Source organism: Papio anubis, chromosome 7 (assembly GCF_008728515.1).
Source record: "Papio anubis isolate 15944 chromosome 7, Panubis1.0, whole genome shotgun sequence".
NCBI lineage: Eukaryota > Metazoa > Chordata > Mammalia > Primates > Cercopithecidae > Papio > Papio anubis.
The window spans coordinates 84850502-84873558 of record NC_044982.1 but is presented as its reverse complement, the minus strand read 5'-3'; the positions used below and the strand labels follow the sequence as shown (position 1 = coordinate 84873558).

Below are 23057 nucleotides of genomic sequence, written 5' to 3'. Positions count from 1 at the left end.
ACGCCATTGCACTCCGGCCTAGGTGACAGGGCAAGACTGAGTCTCAAACAAAGAAAAAAAAAAAAAAAAGAAGAAGAAAAAAAGAAAGAAACAAGCTGCCTTCATTCCTTCCTATAAACAACCAAAACTCAAACATGAGATGAAACTGTTCCTAGGGTCACAGAGAAATGAAAAATTTTGAGCTGATGGTAAAAGAATTGGACTTACATATCTGCAATGCCCCTCCCCATAATCTGCCCGGCACCAAGTACACAAAAATTTTCCCTTGGCTCAAAATATTTACAATGAAAAAGGTGAGATTGAGGTGGACAACCTGCTTCCCCACCATCTTGGGTTCCCTGGCGGGAGACCTGGTCCATAAGAAACATCAGGAGTGCCTGAAAGGATAAATATTCCTTAGGACAGCCAGAGACAAAGACAGGAGGTGGGACTACCATCCCCATCCCTGGAAACTGTGCTCCGTAACTGGGCCAAATCAGAGTGGCTGTTCAGCAGCACTGTGCTGAGGTTTGTTCCACACCCACTGGGTATGTGCCCTTAACCAGCCTTCCCACATTACTGAGATATCTCCTTTAAGACTTCTTCAATTCAGAATAAGCGGCATTCTGATTGTTCACTAGAACTGAGGCAAACCTGGACTTAAGATGTGATTTAGTACTGAAAAGGACACAGTGGCCTAGTGGGAAAAAAAAGCAAGAAAATCAACAGGTAAATTATAAACAATCTCTAAACAAACATATCCAATGAAACCAAAACAAGCCAGACAGAGAAGACTAGAACAAATAACTAATCCTTCAATGCAAAAATGTAGACGTACATCCACAAGAAACTACAGTAATCAGGGAACATGACTCCTTAAACTCACAAAACAAGGAACCAGTGACTAACCCTAATAAGATGGCAATATGTGAACTCTCTGGCTAAGAATTCAAAATAACAGCTTTAAAGAAACTCAGTGAGGTCCAATACAGAAAAGGACCTCAGAAACTTACCAGAGAAATTTAACAAAGAGATTAAAATAATAATAAAAAAAAACCAAATATTAAAACTGAGAGTTTTTTTTAAAGTGGAAAATTCATTAGAGGACTCTCAGCAGCAGAATGGATCAATCAGAGGAAAGAATCAGTGACCTTTAAGAAAGGTTATTTGCAAAAACATAGAGGAGAAAAAGGAGCAAAATGAAAAGGAATAAAGATCACGCACAATATATAGAAAGTTAGTTCAAAAGACCAAATCTTAGAATTATTGTTGTTCAAGAGGGAGTTGAGCAAGGGCAAAGGGTAGAAAGCTTGTTCAAAGAACTAATAACAGAAAACATTCCAAAACTTGAGAATGAGATAAATATCCAGGTATGGCAAGGTCAGAGAACACCATGTTACATATAGTGAGTTCTAAATTTCTCTTCAAAGAATCAGTATGTCAGTATGTTCAGTTCTTCATTCTCCATTTTAAAGTTTAACTTCCACATTCTCCTTGTCTCCTTGCCTCTAGTTTCAGTAAACAACCTTTTCCACCAGTTCTAATCAGTGGTTCACATCTATTCCCCTGGTCACCTGCTCTGTCCTGAGTAACCCCTGGTCACCTGCTCTGACCTGAGTCACCCCTGATCACCTGCTTGATCTGAGTCACCTTTAGTCACCTGTTCCTAACCCTCCTTCCCGCCAAACTACTCACCCTGCCACCCTGGCTTGCACCCCTGCTCTTTAAAACAGTCAATCAGAATTAGCTTAGACTGTGTGGTCCAACCCTATCCAATAGGGAAATGACACAGCAGTAGTGGCTACCTGCGTCAGGGATAAGAACCCCTTCCCCTCCCTTGTTAAAGTGTGCTCTCACCATTGCTCCATCCATGAGATGCCCCCTTCTATAGAAGTAAAATTGCCTTGCTGAGAAAATTTATGTTGGAGTGTTATTTCTTTTGTGACACTGAAAATTTATTTCCAACAACCAAACAGATTTGAATTATAATATATAATTATATAATTATATAAAATATAAATAAGATTACCCCAAGGCATATAATAATCAAACTCTCAAAGGTCAAGGACAAAAAGAGGATCCTAAAAGCATCAAGAGAAAAGACGCAAATAACATATAAAAGAGCTCTAATTCATCTGGTGACAAAGTTCTCCACAGAAACCATATAGGCCATGAGGGAAAAGGACAACATTTTCTTTCTTTTTTTTTTTTTTGAGACAGAATCTCTCTCTGGAGTGGCCAGATCTCAGCTCACTGCAAGCTCCGCCTCCCAGGTTCACGCCATTCTCCTGCCTCAGCCTCCCGAGTAGCTGGGACTACAGACGCCTGCCACCTCGCCTGGCTAGTTTTTTGTATTTTTTAGTAGAGACGGAGTTTCACCAGGTTAGCCAGGATGGTCTTGATCTCCTGACCTCGTGATCTGCCCATCTCGGCCTCCCAAAGTGCTGGGATTACAGGCTTGAGCCACCGTGCCCAACCAGGACAACATTTTCAACATGCTGAAAGAAAAAAAAAAGCTGCCATCTGAGAATACTGTATCCCGCAAAGCTGTCCTTCAAATATGAAGGTGAGATAAAGCTTTCCCCAGACAACAAAAGATGAGAGAATTCATCACCATGAGGCCCACAAGAAATGCCAAAGGAAATTCTTCAATTTGAAAGAAAAAAAGAAGCACTAATGTGCAAAAAGAAAACATTAGAGGCCAGGTGTGGTGGCTCACGCCTGTAATCCCAGCACTTTGGGAGGCCAAGGTGGGCAGATTGCCTGAGGTCAGGAGTTTGAAACCAGCCTGATCAACATGGAGAAGCCCTGTCTCTACTAAAAAAAAAACAAAATTAGCTGGACATGATGGTACATCCCTGTAATCCTAGCTACTCAGGAGGCTGAGGCAGGAGAATCACTTGACCCCAGGAGGTGGAGGTTACGGTAAGCTGAGATTGTGCCATTGCACATTGCACTCCAGCATGGGCAACAAAAGCAAAACTCTGTCTCAAAAAAAAAAAAAAAAAAAAAAGAAAACATTTGAAAGTATCAAGCCCATTAGTAAAACAAAGTACATGGACACATCTAGAATACTCTAATACTGTAATTGTAGTGTGTAATATACACGGTGGCTCATGCCTGTAATCCCAGCACTGTGGGAGGTAGAGGTGGGTAAATCGCCTGAGATCAAGAGTTCGAGATCAGCCTGGCCAACGTGGTAAAACCCCATCTCTACTAAAAATACAAAAATTAGCCAGGCGTGGTGGTGTGCACCTGTAGTCCCAGCTACTTGGGAGGCTGAGGCAGGAGAATCGCTTGAACCTGAGAGGCAAAGGTTGCAGCGAGCTGAGATTGCACCAGTGCGCTCCAACCTGGGCGACAGAATCAGACTCCATCTCAAAAAGCAAACAAACAAAACAAAAAAAACCAATAATAACTGCAGCAACCTGTTAAGAAGTAGGCAATATAAACTTTTTTTTTTTTTCTTTTGAGATGGAGTCTTGCTCTGTCACCAGGCTGGAGTGCAGTGGCACCACCTTGGCTCACAGCATTCTCCATCTCCTGGGTTCAAGTGATTCTCCTGCCTCAGACTCCCGAGTAGCTGGGAATACAGACATGTGCTGCCACGCCCAACTAATTTTTGTATTTTTAGTAGAGATGGGGTTTTACCATATGTTGGCCAGGCTGGTATCAAACTCCTGACCTCAAGTGGTTCACCCACCTTGGCCTCCCAGTGTTGGGATTGCAGGCGTGAGCCACCACATTCAGCAAAAATATGTAAATTGAGACAACATAAAGTCAAAATATGGAGGGATGGAGTTAAAGTACAGAGTTTCTGTTTTCATTTTTCTTTATTTTCTTTCTTTCTTTATTTTTGAGACAGAGTCTCGCTCTGTCGTCCAGGTTGGTGTGCAGTGGCGCGATCTTAGCTCACTGCAACCTCCGCCTCCCGGTTTCAAGCAGTTCCCTGCCTCAGCCTCCCAAGTAGCTGGGATTGCAGGCTCCTGCCACCACGCCTGGCTAATTTTTATATTTTTAGTAGAGATGGGGTTTCACCATATTATTCAGGCTGGTCTTGAACTCTGGACCTCGTGATCCACCCACCTTGGTCTCCCAAAGTGTTGGGATTACAGGCGTGAGGCACCATGCCCAGCTTCATTTTTCTTTATTTCTATTCTATCCAGGATGTAAGATACGTTGTCATCTCTTTAAAATAACTCGTTATATCTATATTTTTTGTAAGCCTCACGGTAACCACTATGTAAAAACATATAATAGATTCACTAAGAATAAAAAGCAACGATTTAAAACATACTGCCAGAGAAAATAAATCAACGGAGAACAGTAAGAAAGGAAGAAAAGAAGAGAGGAGTTATAAAACAACCAAAAAAACAAGGAACAAAATGACAGTAGTAAGTTTTTACATATCAATAGTACTAAATGTAAACAAACTCAATTCTTCAATTAAAAGTCATAAAGTGGCTTAATAAACAAAGAAATAAGACCCAACTTGTAGACACACATAGAGTGAATGTGAAGGGGTGAAAAAAGATATTCCATGCAACTAGAAACAAAAAAGGGGAGGAGTAGCTATATTTACATCAGATAAAGTAGACTACAACTAAAAAACTATAAAAAGATATACTGGCCGGGCGCGGTGGCTCAAGCCTGTAATCCCAGCACTTTGGGAGGCCGAGACGGGCGGATCACGAGGTCAGGAGATCGAGACCATCCTGGCTAACACGGTGAAACCCCGTCTCTACTAAAAAAAAATACAAAAAACTAGCCGGGCGAGGTGGCGGGCACCTGTAGTCCCAGCTACTCGGGAGGCTGAGGCAGGAGAATGGCGTAAACCCAGGAGGCGGAGCTTGCAGTGAGCTGAGATCCGGCCACTGCACTCCAGCCTGGGCCACAGAGCAAGACTCCGTCTCAAAAAAAAAAAAAAAAACATAAAAAGATATACTATATAAATACACTATGAATCAAAAACTGTAAAAAGAGACACCATAACTGTAAAAAGTCACTCTATAATGATGAAGGGATCAATTCAGAAAGAGGATATAACCATTATAAATATCTATGCACCCAATGTGAGAATTCCCAAGTATATAAACAAACATTAATAAATCTGAAGCAAGAGATAGACAGCAATACAATAATAGCAGAGGACTTCAACACCATGCTGTCAACAATGGACAGATCGTTCAGTCAGAAAATCAACAAAGAAACATCAGAGTTAAGCTACACACTGGACCAAATAGGTCTAACTGACATTTATAGAACATGTCACCCAACTGCTGCAGGATACACATTTTTGTTTTCATTAGCACATGGAACGTTCTCCAGAAGAGACCTTACCTTAGGTCACAAAACAAGTCTTAACAAATTCAAAAATGGAGAAATTATATCGAGCATCACATTGATCAAGTATCACATTGATCAAGTACCACATTGATCAAGTGTCACATTGGTCAGAAAAGAAGTCAATAATAAGAGAAACCTTGAAAAATACACAAACACATGGAAATTAAACAATATGCTCCTGAATGACCAGTGGGTCAGTGAAAAAATTAAGAAATTAAAAAATTTCTTGAAACAAATGAAAATAGAAATACAACATCCCCAAATCTATGGGATACAGGACAAGGAGTACTAAGGGAAGTTTACAGCAATAAATGCCTGTATGAAAAAGGTAAAATGTCTTCAAATACTCTGGGGGCGGTGACTCATGCCTGTAATCCTAGCACTTTGGGAGGCCAAGGGAGGAGGATTACTTGAGGTCAGGAGTTCAAGACCAGCCTGGGCAACATAGCGAGACCCCATCTCTACAAAAAATAAAGAATATTGTCTGGGCATAATGGCATGCACTTGCAGTCTTAGCTACCCAAGAGACTGAGGTGGTAGGATGGCTTGAGCCCACAAGATCAAGGCTGTAGTGAGCTGTAATTGTGCCACTGCACTCTAGCATGGGTGACAGAGTGAGACCCTGTCTCAAAAAATAAAAGAAAAAAAGATTTCAAGTAAACAACCTAATGATGCACCTCAAGGAACTAGAAAAGCAAGAATAACCAAAACCTAAAATTAATATAGGAAGAAAATATATAAAAGCAGAAATAAATGTGATTGAGATGAAGAAGGCAAGGCTAGGTATGGTGGCTCATGCCTATAATCCCAGTGCTTTGGGAGGCTGAGGTGGGAGGATTCTGTGAGGCCAGGAATTTGAGACCACCCTGCGCAATGTAATGAGACCCCTGCCTCTACAAAAAATAAAAGAAAAATATTAGCCAGGCATGGTGCAATGCACCTGTAATTCTAGCTACTTGGGAAACTGACACAGGAGGATCCCTGGACTTGGGAATGTGACACAGGAGGATCCCTTGAGCCCAGGAGTTAGGAGTTTGAAGTTACAGTGGGCTATGATTGTGCCACTGTACTCCAACCTGGGTGACAAAGTAAAATCCTGTCTCTCAAAAGAAAAAAACAGAAAAAGAAAAAAAAGAAAAACAACAACACAGATGATCAATAGAATAAAAGGTTGTTTTTTTAAAAACATAAACAAAGTTAACAAACCTTTAGCTAGACCAACTAAGAAAAAAAAGCAGAGAAAACCCAGGTAAATCAAATCAGAAATGAAAAAGGAGACATAACTGAGACCACAGAACTACAAAGTACAATTAAAGACTATTTTGAATAATTATACACAGACAAATTGGAAAAGCTAGAAGAAATGGATACATTCCTGGACACATACAATGTACCAAGATTGAAACATGAAGAAAGAAAACCTCAGGCTAGGAACCATGGCTCGTGCCTGTGATCCCAGTGCTTTGGGAGGCCGAGGTGGGTGGATCACCTGAGGTCAGGAGTTCGAGACCATCCTGGCCAACATGGTGAAATCCCATCTCTACTAAAAATACAAAAATTAGCTGGGCATAGTGGTGCGTGCCTGTAATCCCAGCTACTCAGGAGACTGAGGCAGGAGAATCCTTATCTCTTGAACTCGGGAGGCAGAGGTTGCAGTGAGCCGAGATCACGCCATTGCACTCCAGCCTGGGTGACAATAGTGAAATTCTGTCTCCAAAAAAAAAAAAAAAAAGAAAAGAAAAAAAAAACAATAGAAAACCTCAACAAACCAATGACAAGTGATGAGATTGAAACTATAATAAAAAGTTTCTCATCAGAGAAAAGTCCAGGATCTGATGCTTCACTGCTGAATTCTGTCAAACATTTAAAGAAGAACTAATACCAATTGTACTCAAACTCTTCAAAAAAATTTAAGGGAAGAAATATTTTCCAACTAATTTTTTCTTTTCTTTTTTTTTTTGAGGTGGAGTCTTGCTCTGTTGCCTAGGTTGGAGTGCAGTGGTGCCATGTCGGCTCACTGCAACCTCTACCTCTCAGGTTCAAGCCATTATCCTGTCTCAGCCTCCCGAGTAGCTGGGATTAGAGGCATGCACCACCATGCCTGGATAATTTTTGTATTTTTAGTAGAGACAGGGTTTCACCATTTTGGCCAGGCTGGTCTCGAACTCCTGACCTCAAGTGATCTGCCCACCTCAGTCTCCCAAAGAGCTGGGGTTAAGGTGTGAGCCACTGAGTCTGGCCCCCAACTCATTTTACAATGCCAACATTAACCTGATACCAAAACCAGATAAAGATATAACAAATGAAGAAAACTATAGGCTAATATTACTGAAGGACATAGATGCAAAAATTCGTTAAAGAGATCGTTCATCATGAGCAAGTGGGATTCATCTAGGGATACAAGAATGGTTCAAAATACACAAATTAGGCTGGGCGGGGTGGCTCATGCCTGTAATCCCAGCCCTTTGGGAGGCCAAGGGTGGGTGAATCACTTGAGGTCAGGAGTTTGAGACCAGCCTGGCCACCATGGTGAAATCTCATCTCTATTAAGAACACAAAAATTAGCTAGGTGTGGTGGCACACACCTGTAATCCCAGCTATTCAGGAGGCTGAGGCAGGAGAATCACTTGATCCCAGGAGGCGAAAGTTGCAGTGAGCTGAGATCTCACCACTGCACCCCAGCCTGTGTGACAGGGAGACTCTGTCTCAAAAAACAAACGAACAATCAAACAAACAAACAAAACCAAAAACCAAAAGACACAAAAACCCAAAAACAATCCCCTCACAAATCAATAAATGCGATGCATGCCATTAACAGAACCAAAACCAACATCCATATGATCACTTCAATAGATGCTAAAAAAAATTAGATAAAATTTAACATCACTCTATGATAAAAACCCTCAACTAACTGGGTATAGAAAAAAAGATACCTTAAAATAATAAAGGCCATATATGTTAAACCCACAGCTAACATCCTGCTGAATGGGGAAAGATTGAAAGCCTTTCCTCTAAGATCTGGAACAAGATAAGGACAACCATTTTCACCACTTTTATTCAGCGTAATACTGGAAGTCCTGGCTAGAGCAATTAGGCAAGAGAGAGAAATAAAGAGTATCCAAATTGGAAAGAAAGAGGGCAAATTAGCCTTGTTTGCAGATGACACGATCTCGTGCTTAGAAAAATCTGAAGATTCCACCAAAAACTGTTAGAACTGATAAACAAATTCAGGAAAGTTGCAGGATACAAAATCAACATGCAAAAATTAGTAGCATTTATTTACACCAATAGTGAACAATCTGAAAAAGAAATCAAGAAAGCAATCCCATTTATGGTGGCTACAAATAATATAAAATACTTAGGAATTAATGTAACCAAAGAAATGAAAGATCTATACAAGGAAAACTATAAAACACTGATGAAAGAAATTGAAGAGGACACAAAAATGGAAAGATGTTCCATGCTGAGGGATCAGAAGAATTAATAGTTTTAAAATGTCAGTATTACCCAAAGCATTTACAGATACCATGCAACCTCTATCAAAATATCAATGACATTCTTCACAGAAATAGAAACACAAACCTAAAATTAATATGGAACCACAAAAGACCCTGAATAGCCGAAGTAATCCTGAGGAAACAGAGCAAAAGTGGAGGTATCATGCTACCAGACTTCAAAGCATACTGCAAAGCTATAATAACCAAATCATGGTATCGGCATAAAAACAGACACATAGATCAGTGGAACATAGTAAGGAACTCAGATATCAATCCAAGCATACAGCCGAGTCACTTGCAACAAAGGCACCAAGAACATATGATGGGAAAAGGTTAGTCCTTTAATAAATGGTGCTGGGAAAACTAGATAACCAAATGCAGGAAAATGAAGCTGGATCACTTACCATGTACAGAAATCAAATAAAAATGGACAAAAGACTTAAATCTAAGATCTGAAACTATGAAACTCCCACGAGAAGATATTGAGTGATGCTCCAGGACATAGATCTGGACAAAGATTTTTTTGCATAGGACTTCGATAATACAGGCAACCAAAGCAAAAATACACAAATGAGATGGTATCAAGTTGAAAAGCTTCTGGACAGCAAAGGAAACAATAAACAAAGTGAAGAGGCACTTCACAGAATGGGAGAAAATATTTGCAAACTACCCATCTGAAAAAGGGTTAATAATCAGAATACATAAGGAGCTCAAACAACTCAATAGCAAAAATCCCCATACAATCTAATTAAAAAGTGGGCAAAAGATCTGAATAGATATTTTCCAAAAGAAGACACACAAATGGCCAATAGTTACATAAAAAATGTGCAACATCTTCAATCATCAGAAAAATGCAAACCAAAACTACAATGAAATATCATCTCACCCTAGTTACAATGCTTTACAATGAAATGTCATCGCACCCTAGTTACAATGCTTTTATCAAAAAGACAGGGAGTAATGAATACTGGCAAGAATGCGGAGAAAGGGAAATCCTTGTACATTGTTGGTGAGAATGTAAATTGGTAGAGGCATTACGGAAAACTGCACGGAGGTTCCTCAGAAAACTAAAATAGAATCATCATATATTCCAGCAATTCCACTACTGGATATATATCCAAAAGAAAGGAAATCAATATACTGAAGTAATATCTACACTCTCATGTTTGTTGTAGCACTATTTACAATAGCCAAAATATGGAATCAACCTAAGTGCTCATCAATAGATGAATGAGTAATGAAAATGTGGTATATATGCACAACAGCATAATATTCAGACACATACACACACACACACACACATCCTGTCATTTGCAGCATGGATGGAACTGGAGGCCATTATGTTAAGTGAAATAAGCCAAGCACAGAAAGACAAATATTGCATGTTCTCACTCATATGTGGGAGCTGAAAAAGCGGATCTCATAAATATAGGGAGTAGATTGGTAGAAGGTAGGAAGTAGGTGGGGATAAAGAGAGGTTGATTAATGGGTACAAATATACTATTTGGTAGACAAAGTAACACCTAATGTTTGATAGATTAGTAGTGTGACTATAGTTTATCATAAACTATTGTACATTTCAAAATCACTATAAAATAACTCAAATGTTTCTGGCGTAAAGAAAATACAAACATTGGCCAGGCGCGGTGGCTCAAGCCTGTAATCCTAGCACTTTGGGAGGCCGAAACGGGTGGATCACGAGGTCAGGAGATCGAGACCATCCTGGTTAACACGGTGAAACCCCGTCTGTACTAAAAAAATTCAAAAAACTAGCCGGGCGAGGTGGCGGGCGTCTGTAGTCCCAGCTACTCGGGAGGCTGAGGCAGGAGAATGGTGTGAACCCGGCAGGCGGAGCTTGCAGTGAGCTGAGATCCGGCCACTGCGCTCCAGCCTGGGCGACAAAGCGAGACTCTGTCTCAAAAAAAAAAAAAAAAAAAAAAGAAAATAGAAACATTTAAGTTGATGGACGTTCCAATTACACTGATTTGATATTTACAAATTATGTTAATGTGTTAATCTACCACATGAACCCTGAAAAAAAATATATCTCTATTATGTATTGGTGAAAAATATTGGCTTTGAGAAAAAATAAATTACCTTAGACTCAGAAGTTGTCTTAAATGGCTTCTCTTATAGGAGAAGATATAAATATATCTTGTAATCTCACTGTTGCAGTTTTTTCTCATAAATAATTGTTTTCTTGGCCGGGCGCGGTGGCTCACGCCTGTAATCCCAGCACTTTGGGAGGCCGAGGCGGGCGGATCACAAGGTCAGGAGATCGAGACCACGGTGAAACCCCGTCTCTACTAAAAATACAAAATAGCCGGGCGCGGTTGTGGGCGCCTGTAGTCCCAGCTACTCGGGAGGCTGAGGCAGGAGAATGGCGTGAACCCGGGAGGCGGAGCTTGCAGTGAGCCGAGATAGCGCCACTGCACTCCAGCCTGGGCGACAGAGCGAGACTCTGTCTCAAAAAAAAAAAAAAAAAAAAAAAATAAATAAATAATTGTTTTCTTTTAAGACAGGGTCTCTCTGTCACACAGGCTGGAGTGTAGTGGCACGATTATATTTCACTGAAGGCTTCAGCTTCTAGGCTGAAGTGATTCTCCTGCCTCAGCCTCTCAAGCAGCAGGGACTACAGGTGTACACCACTATGTCTGGCTATTTTTTTTTTTTTTTAATTAGTAGAGATGAGGTCTTGCTATATTGCCCAGGCTGGTCATAAAGGCTTTTAACAAAATTGATGTTCATGTTTATTCCAGTTGTCTCAGATATATACATTTTTATTTTTCTGAGTCTTTGGCTTGATCTATTATTTAAAATTAGGCCAATATGAGCTCTCACATATAGATGAATAAAAAAACTGTTGGCAAATGAAAGAACACATTTACCTTGTCCTTCATTTTTCTGGAAGGAGCGACCAACACTGCTCTTATATTGTTCCATACTTGAGTCTTCTGTCTTCAGCTTCTTTTACGTGTTTTCTTTTTCCTCCAGGTAAGACCAGGATAGGTCACAGAGGAAAATGCAAGGGTTATTTACATCAGCCTGGCCTGGTCAGAAGACACTGCATGATTTGCTCAGTGACCTACTGAATGAATGACTGGCTGGCTTCTAGATCTTTGTCTACATGGCTTATGATAACTAACCAAAAGTTTTTCTGGATGCTTTGGACAACTTTTTTTTTTTTTTCGAGACGGAGTCTTACTTTGTTGCCTAGGCTGGAGTGCAGTGGCGCATCGCAGCTCACTGCAAGCTCTGCCTCCCGGGTTAACGCCATTCTCCTGCCTCAGCCTCCCAGTAGCTGGGACTACAGGCGTGCACCACCACTCCTGGCTAATTTTTTGTATTTTTAGTAGAGACGGGGTTTCACCGTGTTAGCCAGGATGGTCTCGATCTCCTGACCTCGTGATCTGCCCGCCTCGGCCTCCCAAAGTGCTGGGATTACAGGCATGAGCCACCGCGCCCGGAGTTGCTTTGGACAATTTAGATGCAGTTCAAAAGACTTTCCTGGTGCTGTTTTTGTTTGCTTGTTTGTTCATATTCTAGAGATGGGATCTTACTTGGTTGCCTAGGCTGGTCTTGAATTCCTGGCCTCAAGCTATTCTCCCAGCCTCAAGTAGTTGGGATTACAGACATGAGCCACTGTGCCCAGCCCTGGTGCTGTTTTAATTTAAAAAATTGTTGATTGGGTAAAGCATTAGTTAGGATGAGGTAACGAAGTAACTCAACAATAAATCAGTGGATTAAAAACTGCTCTAACAAAGTAACCCAACAATAAATCACTGGATTAAAGAAGCTGAAGGTTTATTTCCCCCTCAGAATTCTGAGGTGAGTGATCCAGGCTGGTAGGTTATTGTTCTCTACTTGGTCAGAAGTTGCTCCTTGTAGGTCCCCATCATGTGCCTTTTCCAGCTTAGAGCAGAAAAAGAATGTGGAAAAATTCATGTGCCAGTTTTTTTTTTTTTTTGAGATGGAGTCTTGTTCTGTTGCCCAGGCTGGAGAGCAGTGGCATGATTTCGGCTCACTGCAACCTCCACCTCCCGGGTTCAAACGATTCTCTTGCCTCAGCCTCCAGAGTAGCTGGGATTACAGGCACACACTACCGTGCCCAGCTAATTTTCATATTTTTAGTAGAGACGGGGTTTCACCATGTTGGCCAGGCTGGTCTTGAACTCCTGACCTCTGGTATTCCACCTGCCTTGCCCTCCCAAAGTGCTGGGATTATAGGTGTGAGCCACTGCGCCCGGCCATGTGCCAGTTTTGAGGGACTTATGTGTATATGTAGGTGGAAGTATCTCACACATACATATAGTCTTCTCATGTTCAATTTGTGAATACTTAGATATATGACTAGATCTGGCTACAAGAGACACTGAAAAATATCCACAAAAGGGCAGCCACATTCTAGCTACAGCCTTCTTACTAGGGAAAGAGAGAATGGATTTTTATGTACACCCAGCCATCTCCTCTATAAGTGGATACTAGTAGATATTGGGGAAAAGGAGGCTACAACATAAACATCAATAAAACATACTTTCCTGGCTGGGTGCTGTGGCTCATAACTGTAATCTCAGCGTTTTGTGATGCAAAGTGATAAACAGAGCAAGACTCCATCTCAAAGAAAAAAAAATGCTTTCCTTTCTCTAGAAACTGCAATCTAAGCTATAATATAGTCCAGTCAAAAAAAGTGCTATTATAAAATTTGAAGGCCCACTGGAATACAAGGAGGATATAATTTATGAGTGGAAGAATAAGAAAACTTCTTGTAGGAAGAAAGATTTTTCCTGGACCTCAAAGTAAGCATAAAACGTCAGTTTACCAATATGGAGGAGGAAGGCTATTTCAGATATGAGAATAACTCAAGAAAAGGCTCAGAGGCAGGGAAGTACGGATAATGTTTAAGGAATGACAGGTAAATTAATGGGGCCGGAAGAGAAAAGGGAGGTAGAGATATTTTGGGAGATGAGGTGTGTTGGTACCAGATTGTGCAGATTGTGGGGGACTTTGAATTCCAAGCTAAGAGGTATGGCTTTATTTATATGCAGTGGAAAGCCAGTAAATATTTATAAGGACAGGAAAGAAAGTATTTAGTTGTATGTTTCAGAAAGAAAACTCTGGTAGTTGTATGGAGGAAAGTGGAGGTGACCAGGACACCACATAAGAAGCCAGAAAGACACTTCTGAAGCAGAGTGAACAGGATTTTGATGAATTACTACACGGAGAAAAGTGAGGGGCTGAAAGGAAACACAGATGAGCCACACAGAGATTCTAACTAAGTACCTGGAAGGATGGATTTGCCTTGATGTGAGCAAAGCAATTCTGAATGCCTAGAGGCTTGGGAAATTAGGAGCAAAGCAAATGAATGTAGGACAGTATTATGTTGGTTTTCCCCAAGTAATAATTTCCCCTCCTTCTAGAAGAAAGCATCAACTTTTCAGAGTCAACATATGTGCTTTCTCTTGAGAGCTGGATCGGAAAAGGGTAAAATAGTGATGGATAATTTCTTGAGGTTGAATATAGCACCAGAAGCCTCTTCCTAGTAGAATCATATTCATTTCAGCTGAAACTAACATCTATTTATCGAACATCTGTCACATGCAGCAGTAGCTGAAGAGAGTGGTAGCGACGGTTATGTAGCTGTAGTTACTTATTTTCCCATCCAAGTACTAACCAGGCCTGACCCTGCTTAGCTTCCGAGCTCAGATGAGATCCGGCGCGTTCAGGGTGGTATGGCCGTAGACAGTTACTTATTTTCATTCAGCCCCACGACCTGCTGTCATCCTCTTCAGGGCGGACTTCACTTCCTGGTTCCTCAGTGTGTAGATGAGGGGGTTCAGGAATGGAGTGACAACAGTGTAAAACACAGCCACTGCCCCATCCAGGGGCCTCTTGGAGCCCGGCCTGAGGTAGATGAAAATACAGGGAACATAGTAGACTGTGACCACAGTTAGGTGGGATCCACAGGTGGAGAAGGCCCGGCACCTCCCATCAGCGGTTCATATCTTCAGGATGGCATGGACTATGTTGGCATAGGAAAGTAGAATTAACATGAAGCAACTGGTGGCCACTACTCCGATGTCCACAAAGGTCACAAGCTCATTGACAGTTGTGTCAGCACAGGCCAGTCTCAATACTGCAGGGATGTCACAGATAAAGTAATCTACCTGGTTGGGCCCACAATAGGGCAGGCAGAAGGTCAGGGTGGCCTGGATAGACCCATGAATGGAGCCGGCGACCCAAGCTCCAGCCACAAGGACTGTGCATAACCTCCCATTCATGAGCACTGGGTAGCGCAGGGGTTGACATATTGCCAGGTACCTGTCATAGGCCATCAAGGTGTAGAGGAAGCACTGGGTGCTGCCCAGGAAGTGAAAGAAATACAGCTGAGCCACACAGCCACCAAACGGGATAGCCTTGCTGGCAGGAGTGAAGTTTAAAATAATTCGAGGAACGATGACGGAGGAGAGCCACATGTCCAGGAATGAGAGCACTCCCAGAAGAATGTACATGGGGCGAGCATGGAGCTTTGCATCAGCCCACACGGTGAGCAGAATGAGCAGGTTCCCCAGCTGCGTGAGGATGTAAATGATGAAGAAGACCAGGAAGAGGAGGCTTCTTAGATTCGGGGGGTGAGACAAGCCCAGGAGAATGAAATCTGTCACCACAGTGTCCAGCGATGTGTTTTTGGTCTTTCCCATGTCTTTTTGTAGTCTGCTAAGATAAATGGTGAAGTCTGATAAGGAAAATACAGGAGTGAAGTGATAAGAGAGTGCTTTTATCTAATGATCAGAATTTGGAAGGTAAACAGAAGTCTTCTCTATTTTAAGTAGAAAGCATTTGCCCTAAGTCACCTGGGTTTGCATGGCAAAACAACCTTCAGCGGCTGTTTAGTCTCCAGGTGCCCTGAAATCCCTCTTTAATGGGCAATACTACATACAGATGTTAGAAGCCAAGCGCAGAGTTGTGTCTGAATAATAGTGTAAGTAAGTGCATATTGTAGGTCTATGCCCCCAAAGGGGACCACAGAGAAATAGATTTGGGTGATATGAAGCAGTGTGGAACTATTACCCCACAATTATCATTCCTATTGTTGCTTTATGACTTAATATTCTTGAAATGTCTCCTCCTGAAATCTACAAGAAACTTTGTGATCCCGTTCTTGCATATTTTGATAATCTTCGTTTCAGTTCTCTCAGATCACCATGCCTTCCTTCCTCTGGGCTTAGGAGTATGCTCATTCATCTAATATGTCTTCATTCCCCAGGATTCATTTCATCTGTCACCTCCTTGGGAAGAATTATCCAAGGGTGATTACAGTACAATATTATAAGAGCTATTTGTGTAAGTACTTACTGGTTTCTTCTACTAGATTGTAAGATCCTTCAGAGCAAAGAGCAGTCTATTTTGTTCTTTGATGTATTTGCAGCAACTACTCTGGTGCTTGGCAATAATAAGTTAATAAATATTTGTTGGTTGACTGGCTAAGTGGAGAGCATCAACTCCTGCTAATCCTGTGTCATGTTTCCCTCCATTATCACATCTCTCACGCTTTCTCCATATAGTCAAGACTGTAGGACAGGGCCTGCACTTCAAGCAATGTGAGCCTATGCTCAGTGTAAACAAAGTCTAAGGTACCATTTGTACTTTCTGTTTGCTCTGGAATGTTATTTACATTTATTAATTAACCTAAGTAGTTTAGTAGTTCTGTTCATTTGGATGATAACAGCATCGATTATTATTATTATTTATTTATTTATTTATTTATTTATTTTGAGATGGAGTCTCGCTCTGTTGCCCAGGCTGGAGTGCAGTGGCCGGATCTCAGCTCACTGCAAGCTCCGCCTCCCAGGTTTACGCCATTCTCCTGCCTCAGCCTCCTGAGTAGCTGGGACTACAGGCGCCCGCCACCTTGGCCAGCTAGGTTTTTGTATTTTTTAGTAGAGACGGGGTTTCACCGTGTTAGCCAGGATGGTCTCGATCTCCTGACCTCGTGATCCACCCGTCTCGGCCTCCCAAAGTGCTGGGATTACAGGCTTGAGCCACCGCGCCTGGCCCCAATTTTCAAGTAGGTTGAACTAAACGTGTTCTGGGAAACACAGGGTTAAAGAATCCATCTCTTACTGCGTTTATACAGTAACACTTAATCTGATACATCATCTATATTGCTTTATCATCTCTCCCAAAAGAGAGAAAATAAATGATAGCTCTTTAAAATTATTTTCCTCAATTCAAAGAAGAATGTTCTTTAATTGGGAGAAAGAATAATTTAATTCAAAATTTATATGCCTAACAAATTAACTCTGCGAGTAGAAGGTGAGTTGAGGAAGAAAATGGGGGGAAAGAGACAGATTAAATACTGTTTTTGACAAAATCGTGAAAATGTTTAAAGTCTGGGAATTAAGTATTTGTTCCATGGTGAATTGCCGCAGCCTTAGGAATGCTTTTCTTCTTGGACTCACATGGACACAGCAGCAAAATCTTGGAGAAAGTTGGTGTATTCTCAGGTAGAATGCACAGCAGGTAAGGAAAGCATCCTTTAGAACATCCCTTTGGCTTGTGGTGATGGATTACTGAATCTCTGCTTTGGCATGGAATTAAAATCTTCCAAGGGATCAGCTCATTGACTGATTTGAGAATCGATGAAACTTGGTTATTTATGGAGTGTGACTCTTCTACTTACGATCTTGAATTGATTACCCTTATTAGCTGGATCTCCTTTGATCCCGTTTTTAAAAACACTGTCAAGAGATTTGAAGAAAACTATTCACCTCCTTGGAATTCTACCTTGAAACATTTCCCAGATGAGAACTACATTCCCAAGATCCTCATTATTTTTTGTTTTGACAGCAAGTAGGAATCATTTCTGCATATCTAGAAAGTGAGCTGTGAAGAACAACATGAGCTGTTGGAATGACCTCAAATTTCTGTGATTTCTTTATTTAAGTTGTTGTGAAGGTCACACATTTACCCACATTATACTCAGAAGTGAATTGATAATGTACTGAATTTTTAAGAGTGTCTCCATTTAAAAAAATGAAAAAAGAAAAAAGCAAGACCCTGTTTCAGAAAAAAAAATGTATATAAATTTGTACTTAATAGACATTTTCAATTAAATAATTTATATCAAAACATATATAACACTAAAAACTCATCACTTCCTAATTATTTTACTGTGTTTTACTAATATCTATGAGATTGTTCACATCTATCATATCTTTATGGTAGAAATACCCTAAAATAGTGTGCTACTAAACTCAGAAGTAGTGATGTCATGTTGGAGCTTGAAATTGACTATAGTGGGATTATTTACACCATAAAAATGGGCAAATACTACTTACAAGGGCTTTTTTTTTTTCCTGTAACGGTGTTTTAAACACTTAACAGCATACTCATGGCTGGAATCTCTAGCTCCTGTTCTTCCTGGAAGTCATTGCACGCTGTAGCAATTTTGCTTTGACTCTAGCCATTGTTCTGCATACTTCTCTATCTTCCCTGGCAAAACATACAGGCACCTTGGATTTCCTTATTTCCAGGCACTGGAAAACTAGATTCATATAGTCATGTCCCCTTGTACCATGAGCCAGAGTTGTCCTCAGGATCTGCAGCCTCTCTCTGTCATGCCCACAGAAGCATGCTACTATCTTTGGTGACCTTAAGTTTTCTTATACTCCATAAGCTCCCATTTATCTTAAGGGTTGGTTTCAAGTCAAGAAAAAAAAAAAAAAAAAAAAAAAAGAACCCTGCCATCTAAACTCATTGGTCTACCTCTGTTTCCCTTCTTTCCTTTATGATCCTCCCAAATTTGCAGGGGTGAGGTTTTCCTGCTTTCACTTAATTCTGTGTGGAGCCTTCAACATGTAAATTCAGTGATCAAGTCTACCAAGCCTGGCTTGATGTATTACAGAGGAAGATAAATTAATTTAGAAAACTTGCTTTCTCTCATGACAAGTCCTGCCTTTCAAGCTGATTGGCTTGTTGCAGACATGAAAACCTATTTTGGCTATGGGAAGCTGAATAATGATTCTTTTTATCTTGCTTATTTCTACTGTAACATTGCCATCCTAATCTACATTGCCACACTACCTCCCTTTTCCCCCTTCCCAGCATACTGATGCTTTCAGTGGCTAGGAATAAGGTGCTATTCATAGACTTGCAAATAGAAGAGCACATCAAGATATGTAAAAGTATTGCTTCTTTGCAGAGGTATAAAGAAGGACAGAGAGATGTAAGACTGTGATTCTTCCTATAGTTGGGAGAAATATAAGGAGCTGGTATGTCTCACTTCACCTTGTGATATAAAATAAAGTGGCAACTTTGAATATATGAGTTAAATTTCAGAAGTCTCCGTATAGCTATTGTGAAAATATTCTTATTGTCACCACTATCTTTTTTTTTTTTTTTTGAGACAGAATCTTGCCCTGTCACCCAGGCTCGAGTGCAGTGGCGTGATCTTGGCTCACTGCACCTCTGCCTCCCGGGTTCAAGTGATTCTCCTGCCTCAGCCTCCCGAGTAGCTGGGACTACAGGCGCGCACCACCACACCCATCTAATTTTTGTATTTTTAGTAGAGACAGGGGTTCACCATGTTGGCCAGGCTGGTCTCGAACTCCTGACCTCAGGTGATCCACCTGCCTCGGCTTCCGAAAGTGCTGGGATTATAGACGTGAGCCACCGCGCCTGGCCTCCTACCACTACCTTCTTTCTGTGATAAATTCAAGGACCCCGGGGCTTATCCATTACTTCTTTTTTTTTTTTTTTTTTTTTTTTTTTTTTGGCTTTTAATCACCTAAGGCGGGAGATGTCTGGGCTTTTTTATTCTGTAACGTTTCTAAGACCGTGTCCATTAAATGCAAACAAAAAGGAGGAAGTCTTGGTAGAACAGGAGAAGTGATGCGCACTTGCTGATAGGATCAATTTAAATATTAATCATGGCATATAGCCTAGTCCATGCTCTAGCTGTTTCTGTGGCTTGGGCTTTGTTGGTCTTCCACTGTTCCGCTACATCATTTGCTAATGGATCATCTGGATTGGGAACACTTAACAAGGCCTGGATCCATAGCAGAACTGTCGGATCTGCAGTGCTGGGGACCACTTATCTTTCAAAATATCTAAACATATTCTTCCCAACTTGTCTATATTAGGATGATAAAGTTTGGTCATGAAACATACTTTAGGGGCTGCCATTGCGTATTCGTCGGAAGGAATAGTTCAAGTTTAAAAGTCCCTCCCTCAAAGGGGGAAAACTGAGGGCCAGCAATGACCACATGAAAATAATGGGTGTTGCTTTCATGTGGTTCTGCTTGGATGCCAGGAACTCATTCTCCCAGCAAACGCTGGGTTTCCTTGATGATTGTGCGGGGAAGCCCAGCCATCTTGTCAGAACCCGATTTCGACCTCTGGTCTCCGGCTCCGCTCCCCTCAGGCACGAGTGGAAGTCCCGGGCTGGCTTATCCATTTCTAGAGGTCAGCATAATTGCAACGTTCTCTAGAAGGGAATATCCAGCAACCTATTTTTAGCAGAGAAGTCTGGTGATCTTTGGCCACATGATGTCACTGGTGGTCCAGATTTTTGCCATCTCTGCCTCAGTGCCATGGGCAAGTTCCCTCCATCAACCTAGTCAGGACCTCTTATTGTTCAAATGTAGGCAGGATGTCTTTCTCCCCTCACTGCCATGGCCATGCTGTTTTCCGACAGCCACCACAGCCTAGGCTGCTATTGCCACAGCTCCTCAGTGACCTGGCTCTTTGGGTCAGCTCAGGTAAATGTAACCCTCTTCCAACAGGGCTGAGTTTGGAAGGCCTGCCTTCTCACCCCCCATTCTTCCTGGAAACATATTTTTCCCCCACTCTGAATCTAAGCCTTTCCTTTCTCCCTCATCTAATATTTATTCTCGTTTCCCATTCTAGCATGATCACTATCTCTTTTGGGAGAGCAAAACCTCACTACATAAAAAAATTGTACATTATTCATAATATATCTTATAAATTTTATCCACATTGTTTCTATTTCCATGATTTCTTCTATGCCAGAATCCTTCAAATATTACTTAATATTCACTGTCTTGACTTTATCTCTTCAATTTAGTGCAGTGGGACTTTTCCTCCTCTTCTACTTCCATAAAACCTTTGTTTTCAAGAACATCAGTGACTATCTATCTATCTATCTATCTATCTATCTATCTATCTATCTATCTATCTATCTATCTATCTTTCTACACACACACAGGTATTTATTTGGGGAAAAAATGGTTTAGTCCTACCTCATCTTCAAGAAGTTTATATTATAGTGGGAAGAATATGTTAACCACAGGTTGGAGTGGGACCACAAGGAAGAGTGAAGTTATGTTTGCTGACGGTTTTAGTGGAATTAGAGGCAGAGGCTAGAAAAATTTCACGGAGTAGGTAACCCTGTGCTCCTCTTGAAAGATAAGTAGACACAGAGGGACACTTCAGCAGAGGAAAAAGGGAGCAAAAGGCGGGGTGCTTAAAGCCGCCCTGTGTTAATAGGGAAAGGCCATTCACACCAGGCTACAATTCAGAGTGTCTGCAGGATAGGTTAAGTGGATTTAAGTGACACATAGTTGGAATTTTATATGATAGAATAATAATCTGTCCTTACTTTGTAGGGGCTGGGGAGCCACTGAAGGCTTTAAGTAGGAGAATGTCACAGTCAAATTGAAATTGTACATTGATCACTCATGTATCTGTTTAAAAGGTAGTTTAGAATAGAGATAGACTATGGTGAACAACACTGATACTCTGCTAGTATGAGATCCCTGGCCAGGCTCAGTGGCTTACGCCTGTAATCCCAGCACTATAGGAGGCCGAGGTGGGTGGATCGCTTGAGGTCAGGAGTTCGAGACCAGCCTGGCCAACATTGGTGAAACCCCGTCTCTACTAAAAAATACAAAAATTAGCCGGGTGTGGAGGTGGGTGCCTGTAATCCCAGCTACTCTGGGAGGTGAGGCAGGAGAATCACTTGAGCCTGGGAGGTGGAGGTTGCAGTGAGCCGAGATTGGGCCACTGTACTCCAGCCTGGATGACAGAGTGAGACTCTGTTAAAAAAAAAAAAAAAAAATTAGAATCAAAACAAAGCTTAAAAACCAGATAGCCCTTTTTAGTTGTCTCAGTCTTATTTGATATGTAAATCTAGAGTAGGTAGCAAAATTCCTTATGAGGCTCTGTGCCTATATCCAAAACCAGGTTTTTCCCCAAAAGTTGTCCAAAATAAGAGTAACCGTTGTTAAACAAATAAAGCCCTACTACTATTAATTTAGGCTAAAGCAGAATCAAGTGGTCTAGATGAGAAGCAGCTTGATTAGAAAACTATCCTTGCAATCTTGATCATTTGTCCTGGTGGCTCCCAATTTGAAGCTCATATATTTGAATCACTGTATGTTTTCTCTGTCCACAGACATCCAAGACATTTCTCTCTCCACTGGCACTGACTAGAGCCTCCCAGTGAGACTCAGGTGCATGTGACTTGATAAGGAGGTTCCTGCAACCCCTCAAGAAGAACTAGCAAGTGCTAATCACTGGAAGCACACCCAAGGAAGGGGGCTCATATAAATAGTGGTAAGATATAAGAAGGATTTTTTTTTTTTTTTTTTGAGATGGAGTTTCACTCTGTCGTCCAGGCTGGAGTGCAGTGGCCCAATCTCCCAGGTTCAAGGGATTCTCCTGCCTCAGCCTCCTGAGTAGCTGGGATTACAGGCATGTGCCACCACACCTGGCTAATTTTTGTAGTTTTACTTGAGACGGGGTTTCACCATGTTAAATGGGTTGGTCTTAAACTCCTGACCTCAGGTGATCTGCCTGCCTCAGCCTCCCAAACTGCTGGGATTAGAGGTGTGAGCCATTGCACCTGGCCTTGATTCTAAATTTTTATGTTTATTATCAATTGGTTTTGGGGGGACAGGTGATGTTTGGTTACATGAACAAGTTCTTTAGTGGTCATTTCTGAGATTTTGGTGCACCTATCACCCAAGTAGTGTACACTGCACCCAATTTGCAGTCTTTTATCCCTCACCACCCTCCCAGCCTTTTCCCCTGAGCCCCCAAAGCCCACTGTATTATTCTTACGCCTTTGCATCCTCATAGTTTAGCTCCCACTTATGAGTGAGAACATACCATGTTTGGTTTTCCATTCCTGAGTTACCTCTCTTAGAATAGTGGTCTCCAACTCCATCCAGGTTGCTGCGAATGCCATTACTTCATTAATTTTTTTTTTTTTTT

At 41.4% G+C, this 23057-nt stretch overlaps 1 protein-coding gene and 1 pseudogene across 1 annotated transcript; both read right to left on the bottom strand.

Moving 5' to 3' along the window:
• Positions 1 to 12984: 12984 nt before the first annotated feature.
• Positions 12985 to 16572, bottom strand: LOC101001653 (olfactory receptor 10G2-like). The gene is given in 1 exon segment (XM_021940996.2): positions 12985 to 16572. A coding segment is annotated over 1 exon segment (945 nt). The 5' UTR covers positions 15521 to 16572; the 3' UTR covers positions 12985 to 14575.
• A 3030-nt stretch (positions 16573 to 19602) lies between these two features.
• On the bottom strand, positions 19603 to 21693 carry LOC110743739 (annotated as a pseudogene).
• Between the last annotated feature and the right edge of the window lie 1364 nt (positions 21694 to 23057).